Source organism: Trachemys scripta, chromosome 10 (genome assembly GCF_013100865.1).
Source record: "Trachemys scripta elegans isolate TJP31775 chromosome 10, CAS_Tse_1.0, whole genome shotgun sequence".
Taxonomy (NCBI): Eukaryota; Metazoa; Chordata; order Testudines; family Emydidae; genus Trachemys; species Trachemys scripta.
Window position 1 is genome coordinate 25,296,274 of NC_048307.1, and position 12,735 is coordinate 25,309,008.

A 12,735-nucleotide genomic window follows, 5' to 3' on the forward strand; every position below is an offset into this window, starting at 1 on the left:
TTCCAACTCTGATTTTAAAGTGTCCATAAATTAGTGTCCATAAATTAACCTGGGCACTGTGGTCAATGTCTTCTAAGATTCTTATGCCTGGTGATCTTAGATGTGACATATGTAACAAACAAAACCTGCAAATTACCCATGTTTCTGGCAGGTGCAACTCACCACTACTTTTGAACTAGTAGGAATTTTCTCCTCTGTCGTCATTCTTAAACTGCTATGAATATACTCGAGTCAGGCTGCATGGCTTCAATCCAGATACAATTATTTGCATTACTTTACTGCTGAACAGAGTAAGGAGTTGTCTACACATACAGAGCTGCACTGGCGCAGCTGCACTGATGCAGTTGTGCCGCTGTAGTGTTTAGTGAAGATGCTGTCTACACTGACAGGAGAGCTTTGTAGGTACTCTACCTCCCCGAGAGGCAGTAGCTGTGTTGACAAGAGAAGCCCTCCTGTCAACAAACCACTGTCTACATTGGGGATTAAGTCAGTATAACTGCATTGCTCAGGGGCGTGCGACACGATTATACTGATATAAATCTGTAGTGTAGACCAAGCCTAAGTCTTACTTCCTGGATCACTATTCTGAAAGCTAGCTATTCCATAAGACTTTCTTGTAACATAATATCCAAAGACAGGTCCAGAAAACTGTGTGTACTAGTTTAATGTTTTGAGATGGTATATTTCAAAAGATCAAATCTTTATATAGTCCATATGCAGATGTATGTCATTGTTACTTGTTTCTGTAGTCGTATTTCAGGCTTTTTTGACCTCTGTCACCAAATGTGATTATTTAGAACCCGGGTTCTCAAACTGGGGGTTGTGACCCCTCGGGGGTTGCAAGGTTATTGCATGAAGGGTCCTGAGCGGTCGGACTCCACCCCCAAACCACGCTTCGCTTCCAGCATTATTATAATGTTAAATATTAAAACGGTGCTTTTAATTTATAAAGGGGGTCACACTCAGAATCTTGCTGTGTAAAAGGGATCACCAGTACAAAAATTTGAGAACCACTGTTTTAGAAACTGCCAACACTTTTCTTTAATCTATTCCATTTATCCCTCCTCGGTTTAATCATAGGGCTTCTCAGAATGGGCAGCAATATCTTGTAGTGAGCTCAGTTTATTTAAAAACCTCCCCCTAACTTATTGAATGCTTTTTCTATAAGAATAAGAGATACTACTCTAGGTTAAAATAGCATTCAGAACAAATAAGTAGTTGCTGTTATTCTTATAGGGATGCTCTGTGGTGGCAAATGGGGAGGTGACCACAGAGGGCAATCTCCCTACTAAGACGTGGTCCATACTTTGAAAAAGTTTGAGAACCTCTGTCTTAATATGTTAAAACAGAAAGAATTTTAGAAAGAGTTGTAGTGATATAATTTACTTTTTGCTATTCTATTTGTCTATTTTTGCCATTTCTTTTAGCAATCAAAATTGAAAATTAGTTTATTGGTCAGTTTCATTTGAGCTATTGAGTCGGTTTCTTGCCTTTAACTTTTGATTCTTGTACTCTCTGGAACATTTAGGTTCCAAACATTGCCATGGAATGTTTGTTTGAAAACAGTTTGTACTGGAATTTAATAAACAGAGGAACATGAGACTATTTCTGCTTTCCTTCCACTTTGCAAAATCTTTTATGGTAAAGCCTGAATTGTTGGCCAAATTTGTTCTTACATTGTCTCTTTAATGAGAAATTCACAAAGGCATACACATTAACATAAGCACTGCATGAATAAAAGTTACACATTCATAAGTGCATTCCACAATGATGAGATAATAGTTCCATATGAGACAGTTGCATGCATACCAATTTAATGGAACCCAAAATAGGTTTATGGTAATCCAGTATACCTTTCAAGGAGGCTCAGATCCTCCGTTAGTATGATTCTGATTTGATTATTCCATTGGCTTCATAAATAACAATGATAAAATATCTAGCTGTCATAACATCTGTAGATCTCAGTCATTTATAAAAGTATGGTATGATTGCTTCTATTTTACAGATGATGAAACTGAAATGACTTGCCCAAGGTCACCTAGTAGGCCTGTGGCAGACCATGAATAAAACCTAAGTCACTGGAGTTCAATGCCACTGCCTTATCCACTAGGCCATACTGCCTGTGTAACAGAAGCTCTACATGCTTGTCTTCTTAAATTATTTTCTAAAAGTTTAGTGAATTTATTCTTTGTGAAAGGTGCTGCACTGAGAGCCCTGCATACTGAAATCCTCTATTTGCCCACAGAGCAAGTACAGTAGCAGTGCAGGCTGTCTTCCAGCCCCACCCCATAAATTGTCTCAGTCCATATTCATGCTCCCTACGCTTTGAGGGGTGGAAGAGGAAAAATTGGGCTGGCATTAAGTTGACTAGATCAAGTATACGCTAGCCAAGGATCCCCCCATATCAAGGGAAACTTAATTACCCTGATAGGGGTAGCTTCTTGGCCTGTTTGCACCGCTGTTGTGGAGGTCAAGATCTGGTACGTAATCTTTCGGTCATACATTCCAAATGTGCATTTAGGACCATCTAGTTTCCCATTTTTTATAAAAAGCAAGAATATTTAAATGCAGAATAATGATAATGCAGCATCATGGTGCATTATTTCCATTTCCTGACTTGTATGAATTTAAAATCTCAACCACATCTAATTCGTTTAAGATGGTCTTTTTTGATTTTGGAGAACTTCCTACTTAACTAGGGAACATAACTGAACAGAGGATTTAAGTTAATATTTGATAGGAGGAATGAATGAGTTGTGTCCAGTGAGCATCTGAGACTCTAGCCCAGTGGTTCTCAACCTGCGGCCTGTGGGCTGTTTACGGCCCAGTCAGCACAGAGCTGTGGCCCATGTGACATCCTCAGGGCCATACAGATAGTATATGGATGTGGCCCACATAACACATTCTGGGCCGCATATGCGGCCCACAATGGTAAATAGGTTGAGAACCGCTGCTCTAGCCTCTGTATGATGAAGTACATACGATGAATGTTGCACATTGCTTCATTTAACATGTCTGAAAAAGTTATCTTATAAAGTGAAAGGCCTCAGATATAGCTGTATTTTTTTTTTTTTTTTTAAATATAAGAGGAATTGTATCCAAATAGAAGTGTTCATTCTTTCAGGGGCTGAAGTCAGTGTGCACCTGGGTCTAGACCCCTGGTAATTTTGGATTCTGCTTCTTTTGAAAAACAAGTTTGGCTCTGTCCAGGGTCCTGAATAGCCTTTGAAGGTAATAGACATGCTTGTGAACTGTGGGAGATTAACTTTAGTGTAAACAAAAGTGTGTTATATGGGCAAGGTTACTCTTACTTAAGACTGTATACCTGACATCCCTAGCCACCAAATGGTTCATGTCTTGAATGTGTTAATTGTTTTCATATGGAAACTGTGTGTTTAGACATTATATATATTCACTGTTAAAAGTATAATAAAAATCAAAACAGATATAAAAAGTAAAGAAAATGCAGGTAGCTGTATCCTTTTGAGATAAGCTTTTCAAGTCCCAAGAATTCTCACATTAAATGTGTAATTGCATAAAGGTGAAACTTATAAACAAATACATAAAAAGAACAGATTTAATATTGATCTTCAGTATTTTGTTTGTCTTTAGATAAATGTTGCAAGCCAGATGTCAGTTGTGACACAACTGATTCTAGAAAACATAAATTGGTGTTCAATCTGTGTAGATCATTTTCATTTTTAACAAATACAATGTCTTGATTACATGTTGGACAGCAAGACTTGTGTGCTACTTAATTATTTCAGTAAAAAAGATTGGTCTTTTTCCCAACAGTTATAGATTATAGATTCCAGTATTTATTCAGTGGCTGACTGCCTCTTATGATACTGGCTTGCAACCAGACTCAAAATGCTTTTGAATGGACAAAAATGAAGAGCTAGTTCAGCAGTATGGCTGCTATACTAGAGTTGTGCTTTTGACAGGTAAAAAAATAATTGGTCAAATATTGGTAAAAATGGTCTAATATTTTAAAGCACTGATTTATTGTAGCAGTAACAACAGTATAGAAAAAGAATAATGGCATTTCTACACTACAGCCCTAAATCAACCTTTGTTAGGTTGACTTACAGCCATTGCAGTAATTACTGCAGTGGCTGTTGTCCACGCTATCCTCCTCCTGTTGTTGGTTCATGTCTTCACCAGGAGCCCTTCCACCAACCGAAGAGGGGCAGCGTGGGAGGCTGAGAGCCAGGACTCTCAGCTCCGCCCAGCTCCCTGTTGGGAGCCTGGCTGCCCCCCCGGGCTCTCAGCTCCCGGTTTCCTGCTGGGAACGGGGTAGCCACTGTAGATAAATCTCTGATAATTTTCATATGACTTTACATTGTGCCTCTTCATATAACCTTGTGGTGGGTCTACCCACATGTGACCTCTGTTTTCATGGGACCTTGTACCAAAGCCTCATTTGGAAACTTTGCATTGCCCTTGGTATAATATTATAGCCCCTAAGGATAGAATAAGATAGAAGAAAAATTTCTTTTTGCTAGCAGTAGAATACACTTACCACCCCCCCACTCTTAATCAATTGCCCTGTTGAATAAATGAGGTGTGGATGAGCAAGGCATGAAAGGCAGCACCTTCAGACAGCCTCAACTGTTGGAGAGGGGCTGGGAGCCAGACCCAAGGACAATAAAACATGTCAAGTGGGCTCATTAAAGACAAGCAGACATACCAACGGCCTCGGGGGTTAGAAGCAAGCACCTTCTTTTGGAAACACCCTCTTTGCAGCATTGGGATAACACTCAGAAGAAAGCAGCACAAAGGACCAATGGACACAGACACAGAGTTTGAATCTGGTATAGATTTGCATAAGAGGAAAGCTGCTATAAAAGTGAGGTGTCTTGCAGAGGACCCCGGGTCTCGTCTTGTCAACATGGGAGCATCGATCCGGATCAGCAGAAGCCCGGCTCCACTCCCTCCCCCATCTAACTCACCTGGCCAGTGCAGTTAAGGGGAGCAACTAATTGATAACAACAAGACGGAGTGTGTTTGTGTGTGTGTGTGAGTGTAAGTGTAAGTGTAATATATTATATGCATATAATACAGTGTTAAGGAATACATGTATTACTAATAAATGTGGCGTTTTGCCTTATTCCCCCTGAAAAGATCCTGTGCAGTACTTTAAGTACAACACCACCTGGACTTCTCTGTTCCCTGAGTAGAGAGCCTCCAGGCAGCAGCCTGGCTGGGAGTGGGGAGCCCGGGGCAGCCCAGCTCTAGCTGCCTGGCTTTCGTGTCAATTTCACAGAAATTGACAAGATAGTTAACAACCCACACTGCATCGCCCTAACTACATTGATATAAGTGCTACGCCTCTCATGGAGTTGGAGTTATGTCGGTGTAGTTAACTTTAATATCAGCAGGACAAGGCTGTAGTGTGTACACTGACATAATTAAGTCAACATAAGCTGCCTTACGTTGACCTAACTTTTTATGGTAAGCTCTTTGGGGCAGGGACTGTGCGCTTTTATTTGCTTAATGTGCTTTGTAAACCCCAGGTACATTGATGGCCTGTTATACAAACAAAGACATACCTACCTACAGTGTTTGTTCTAGAAGATTCAAGCCAATCAAGAGGTTCAGCTTTAAATAGCTCACTAATGTCCAACAGGTCGCATTAGAATGTAGAGAAGTGAGTGATCAAGGCATTTAGTTAGGCTTGCTTACAGATAGCACCATGAAACAATGAAAAAGGTGGGCTGCTGCCTACATCAGGGCATTCTTGCTGGAATATTGGAGAATGGTCAAGTAACAGGCAGTCAGTTGACCAGCTTGCCAAATGTATACTATACTACTGTGTTAATTGGGTTGGGTATTTTGAAATCCATGTTGGTGATTATTCAAGAAACAATGTGGTGACTTTCATTTCCTGCTCCATTTCTAGCAACTAAGTTAACAAACAGCTAGCTGAGCAAGAGAGAAACAGTACTAGAATATTTAACTCCTGTCATTTATGTATATTGAATCATTTGCATTTCTTTGAATTCTTTAAAGCTAGGACTCTGCAGTATTTATTAGGGAGGATGACTTGTTGATTTCATAGTGCTGCATGCTAAGTATGGTAATTGGCAGTGTCTGGCACGTACAAAGAAAAATGGCTGAATAAGGATGGGTGTGAGAGCTGCAACACAAATATTTGCTGATACGCTGATGATAAATGCTTGGCCTAGTTTTTAAAATCTCTTTGGTTTGCTGTACTGTTTCTATAACAAGTGAGTTTTGGATGCATTTATGGCTTGTTAGGCCAATACACCCTATCCAGCTCAAGGGAATGCCATGTCATATAGCCTGCTGGCCAGTTATCAGCGAATCCACCTTGGTTTACTTGCCGTCCGAGGCTAATGAGCTCAGACTGCTTGGATTTGAAATCAGTTTACCTTCTCCTGGATGCTGTTAATATTCAGTGCAACTCATATGGGTTTCCTCACAATGGGTTACCACTCTGCAGGATGCACCTCTATTCCCTTCTATCCCCATGCAAGGATTTTTTAAATGCAGTTTTAAAATTGTAAATTAGCTTGTTAAATAAAAATAATACCCTTCATTGTAAACAGGTAGTTCCTGTCTCCCATGCATCCTACTAAATAACGTTCGTGTTCTGATAAAGATAGGTCACATTCTAAAGCTGTACGAATCTGAGAAATATGCTTCAGCATAAGAGGAGAAATATTAATTCGACCACTACTCAGCTGAGCTAAATGTATAATCCTAAACTTAATAAACTTATATGAATGTATATCTTAATCATCAGCCTCAGATACAAAGTCTGATATCCCCATTTCTGTTCTGTAGCACGTGTGTGGGTGTCATTGTCTTTTAGAGCCATTCTGTAGCCTTTATCCTGCAATAGATCTGCCCAAAAGAGACTCTTATGCCTACCTAGTGTCTTACTGAAGTTAGTAGGCCACGCTATAGGCAAAAGGATCTGCTCACTTGGATCTGATTTTAATGGGTGTTTATATCTGTTTATGTCTGGAGAGAGAGGGTTAATGTCTTCTATGTGAACTCTTTGCATGTATGAGTGATCCATATGGGAGTGGGGGAGATGTTGTGGAGAGAAAGGAGTGGAAACAGTGTTATGGTAGTGTGTTGGTATATCTCATCAGAAGGCATGCATTTTTAAAGTCAAACTTCTTATACTTCATGGAACCTTATTTTTGTAGGTGCATAAATTCTCTGTATATGTTCAAACAGCTATATTAGCACAAGTAAGCAATGGTAATGATAGAGTTGGCAAAGGGATAGTTTTAAATATTTGTTAATGAAATGTTCTAAATTTTCATTCTTAAGATCTTAAACATGCTCTTACATGTGCTATAGTGCTTGCTTTTCTTTAAAAGGCAATCAATAAGACTGCTTATTCAGACAGTCTTAGAGCAAATTAATGTCTGTTAATTGATTAATCAGTATTACTTCAGTTCTAACTGTATGCAGTTTCAAAGGGCCTAAGAATAGTCATTTAGAAATTGTTAAATATATATGTATTGTGTTTAATAAAACTCTCAGTCTGGATTACTAAGTGTAATGCCATATAGGAAAGTACATATATCTGTTAGGAATTAAATTATAATTTTAAGTCTGTTATGCATTAGTATGACACTTAAGCAATAAGGGTTTGCCTACACAGGGAAATTTACCAGCAGAACTATAATGGTATAATTATAGCTATAACTCCCTTTTGTGGACACACTTATTCAGGAATAAGAATACGGATTAAGAGTGCCTTTTTCTGGTATTGCTTATGTCATTTAGAAATTTTCCCATGTAAACAAGCATTAAGTCACTGATAATTTTTTTTCTTATTAGCTGGAGATACAGATGATCCACCAAGAATTACTCAAAATCCTGTCATCAATGGGAATGTAGCTATGGCCGATGGACACAACAATACAGAAGAAGACATGGAAGATGGTAAGTAAATATGACATGAAAGTATTGTCAGCAGAGCTTGTTGTTTATTTTATATTTGTAGAGTGCCCAGCGCAATGATATCATGATTAGAGCCTCTGGGTGCTGCTCTAGTAAAACTGATTTTTAAAAAATTCTAATAATGATGTTATTTCAGGAAAAGGGTTATTGCTTCCCCATGAAGAAAATAAAACAATATCTAAATTTCTATATGGGAATTCCTGTTTTAGAGTAGTCATTCTTCAAGATTGGCGATCCCAAAAGCTATCAGCAGAAAAAATAGGCATGTTGTAGATGGCTGTTCATTTTAAATCTTGCCAGAATGTGATATTATGCATGATCTTGAAAATTTATCATGCACCACTTATTATGAGAAATACAGTGCATTAAATTACTTTGCACCATACCTGCAACTGTCCCAGCAGACATTTCCAGTAGAGTGCACATTGTGATCCCCATGTGTGTTGCTAAGTAGTCAAGTAGCAGCTGTAGACAACTTTTATAAGTTTTATACAGTGGTAACGCTTCTTGGAAGTGGACCTCATCCAACCTTTATAACATCAAATGCTCTGTTCATGGGAACTAGTTGGCTAGTGCAAAATGCAACTGTTGGCTTATTTACAAGTATTTCCTGTTGGGTGCCTATTACATCCGTAGTCTGCATTGATTTCTGATTCATCTGAGTGCAGTTCAAGATTTTGTTTTGACATATAAAACCTTTAATGGTTTGGATACTGACCACGTTAAAGAGTTGTGCTCTGTGTGGTGGCAAGGAGAGAGAGCATTTTGGCTGAAACCATAACTGGCTGATAGTTGTGTCAAATGAGTGTTACCAATGGTAGTAAAGGGTTATTTAGTATTGCCTTAGAGAAGATGATAGCAGAGGGGAATAAATATTCTTGATCTTTAGCCGAATAGCACAAAAGGGATTCAAAGAGTTTATATAAAATTATACCTTTCATATGTACATAGCAGAATAAATCAATCAAAAGAGAGTCAGGTTTAAAAGAGGCTAATTGTGACCACAGCTAAGAAGGAAGGCCGATACTCAGATAAACTACTTCCTCTTCAGTTAGAATAGCTTTGACTTTGCGTGAATGCTATAGGAAACAGTTCTGAAGGCAGGGAAGAATAATCTTTTAACTATAAGCATGGACAAATCCGACAAATAAAATACATGCCAGCAATTTGCACATTAAGGATATTTCCTAATAAAATCTCTTTTTTGGTCATATTTATCAGTCTCCCTGACCTGCATTACATGGTATAATAAAACATGGGCAATACAGCTGATTCTTCTCAAACACCTCAAGTGTAGGGATGTAGATTTCTTCAAGAAGATTTTACTCTTACTTCACACACTTATTAATAGAAAAATAAGTGTTGTCCTGGACTTGAAAGGACAGAACAAATGTCTGAGGAAAAACTAGCTTCATGATACAAAAGCTCTATCCTGTTCTCATAAATCAGGGGCATTACATGATATTGACCAAGCTGAGAGGCATTCTTTTACACATTCTAGAATAAGAGCTACACAGAAAATATATGACCCTTCTACCAAAAAGAGTTTTATTTCAGGACTCTGTTGTTTAGGCTTTCTGCAGCATTCTAAAAGACACTGGTGAGATTGAAAATCCCAGGACTGTGTGTTACTTTCATTTACTAGATGATCTGTTAATATCAGTTAGCCAAAGAGGTCATTAGTAATGTCTTACAGTAGAACCTCAGAGTTACAAACACTTTGGGAATAGAGGTTATTTGTAACTCTGAAATGTTCAACTCTGAACAAAATGTTATGGTTATTCTTTCAAAAGTGTATAAGTGAACATTGACTTACTACAGCTTTGTAACTGTACTATGCAGGAGAAAAATGCTGCTTTTAACCATCTTAATTTAAATGAAACAAGCACAGAAACAGTTTCCTTACCTTTATACAAAAATTTTTTAAACTTTCCCATAATTTTTAATAGTTTATGTTTAACACAGTACTGTACTGTATTTGCTTTTTTATTTTTCTGCTACTGCCTGATTGTGTAATTCGGATTCCAAAAGAGGTGTGTGGTTGACTGGTCAGTTCGTAACTGAGGTTCTACTGTAGTTTCTCTGAGGATCGATGGGTTAGCAACAGTTTGATCCAACTCTTACATCCCATTATAGTGAAAGGAAAAGCCTTTCTGTCCAGGGAAAAAGTCATCAGGATGTAGGAATTATTGGAAGAAGTGCAATATAGAAACAGGTACTCTGAGATCACAGATATACTTGGGAATGATAGTTTATATGCGGGTGCTGCTGTGAACCAGGTTATGTAACAATACAGTCTTTGTGAATATTTAAAATGTTACACATTCTTATTGTTTGGTAAAATTTTCTTTATGCACCCCTTGTTCTGTATTTTGAAATATGTATTGTGGGGTGAAGGATATCTTCACATTATTAAATGTTTTAGTTGTCTTATATTTTTGTTTTACAGACACAAGTTGGCGATCAGAAGCAACGTTTCAGTTTACAGTTGAGCGTTTCAGCAGGCTCAGTGAGTCAGTCCTCAGTCCTCCTTGCTTTGTACGGAATTTGCCGTGGAAGATTATGGTGATGCCACGACTGTACCCAGACAGACCACACCAAAAAAGTGTAGGATTCTTTCTTCAGTGCAATGCTGAATCTGATTCCACGTAAGACCCTTTAAATAATTAATATACAAACTTATATATGGCATTATTTAATTGTGTTGCAAGACCAACATCTGGTAAAATTATTTAATCTAGTTTTTTCTACAGAGGAGGAGAAGTTTACAAGCTTTTCAGTCTCTGAAGATCTTTCTACTTCTCATATACTCTTTGCTTCCCACCTTCAAATCCCCACATCCCAATGCTGATCCTTCATTTAGGCCTACTTGGCCAGAAATCCCTGATGGAACTCATCCATTCTTCTCTTGGACTGCTCAGAGCAATGAGAGGAGCCCTCAGTCAGATGGAGTACACTGCCTCAACAACATTGCCAGCCTGCTGGCCTGGAAAAGGAAGATTTGTCCCAATTTTATGCTAAAATGCTACTAAACATCCCCCAGAATCAATCTGAGCTATAAATCCATCTCTGTGATACAGCAGTTGCTAGGTAAACTAGGCAGGAAAAGCATTTGTTGCTAGTATATTTTAAAACAATGGCTTTCTACCCTTCCACAGTCCCATGGGATTAGAAAGAAACTTTCCATGTTGGCAGGTTATTTCATAATTGTACATTATACAAGTTTCCTTTGTCTTTCTCTGAAACAGCTGGTGCCTCTCACTGTCAGTGGCAGGCTACCAGAATAGAAGGATCACTGGTCTGATTGACTATGGCATTTTTTATATTCATAAATTTTGCCTGTTGGAGTACAACTGTACCTGATAATTCAGACCTTCAGTGCCACCCAAAGTCTGAACAGAAGGAGGGAAGAACCGTGCAAGAAAAGTAAACCTGTCCAGCAAGAAAAGTAATGGCTTCCTGAAGAGGAAACCCAGTCATTTCCAGAGTAGGCGTCATAAATATGTGGTTTTATCCACACCAGCCTTAGCAGTTTGATCACCCACTGTCATGCACAGCAAGCAGTGTCTCACACCCCAAGGGAAGGATCCCTTAGATAATTTGTGGCAAAGCACATTAATAAAAGAAATCTGCATTTGTAAAGACAAGATACTCTCTGTGTTGAGAGAGAGAACGTTCCCCAGCCTTTGGCAGTTGTTGGACAAAATGTTTGATTTGTAAGTAGCAGGCCCACCAGTTTATTGGGGAAACTTTGTAGAGAGCCACACCTCCCCTTATAGAGTTTGAATTTCTGACATAGGCAGAGTGTGTAGGGTAAGGGGGAGGGGAGGCAAGGGTGTGTGAGGGGGAAGAAACAACAGTGAAAGCATTGCCTCTTTGCTGGCTGGTCTCCTGAGACTGCATTGATACATGCTGCTTTGTGGAGGAGCAAGTTTCCTGTCAAGTGCAAGGGGTTCATTCTTACCTGATATCACACACCACTTCTGGTTCAATCTGAGTGATGGCAGTTACTCTTCCATGTTGTTTTCTTGGTTTTCGTTTTCTCTTGAAGTAGTAGTGTTTTTCATCTCACATACCCTAAGTAGGTACAGTATACCATGGTTGATGTGAATAGTTAGCCACAGTGATTTCTGATGAGAAACTTCAGGAGACAGCGATTATTCTCTCGGCTATTATTTCTTAGCAATATTAATGAACACTTTCCTAAAAGACTTCTGACCTTGCTTAAGAGAAATCACTGTCATCCTTTAAAAAAAAAAATCGTAGGAGGAATCAGCTAAGACAGCTAAGTTGCTCTCAGAGAGGGACATAATCTAAAAACACATTCCTGAAAAAAGTATGGCCTCTTTAACAACCATAACTTTGTACTGTGTGGCTCTCAAAAACCGGAGTTTAATTCTTACAAATGCTCCTGACAGCAGTTAAACAAGCTTTAGAATCTAGTGAGGAACAAAGGTGAAAAGTAGACATCTGTGTGCAAATACGGACTTGGTGTATCAAGTAAAATTTGTAAAAGTGTTTTCTATTATTGAAGAAAACAAAATTGAAATTTGTTTCAAGTGTTATCTTTTAATTTTATAGGTCATGGTCTTGCCATGCACAGGCAGTTCTCAAGATAATAAATTACAAGGACGATGAAAAATCATTCAGTCGTCGTATTAGTCACTTGTTCTTTCATAAGGAGAATGACTGGGGCTTTTCCAACTTTATGGCATGGAGTGTAAGTAACAATATATTTGTTTTATAACAATGGGATGCTACTGGGTTTGGAGGTGAGACCAATACCTG

The 12,735-nt window shown here is 38.6% G+C and overlaps 1 protein-coding gene across 1 annotated transcript in view; it reads left to right on the forward strand.

The window, feature by feature from the left end:
• Positions 1 to 12,735, forward strand: part of USP7 (ubiquitin specific peptidase 7) — a 99,525-nt gene that overhangs the window by 31,006 nt on the left and 55,784 nt on the right. Inside the window, exons 2-4 of the mRNA XM_034785006.1 lie at positions 7,825 to 7,929; positions 10,397 to 10,595; positions 12,529 to 12,667. Of these exons, the coding sequence (XP_034640897.1) occupies positions 7,825 to 7,929; positions 10,397 to 10,595; positions 12,529 to 12,667 (443 nt within the window). The remainder of the gene's footprint in view (positions 1 to 7,824; positions 7,930 to 10,396; positions 10,596 to 12,528; positions 12,668 to 12,735) is intronic.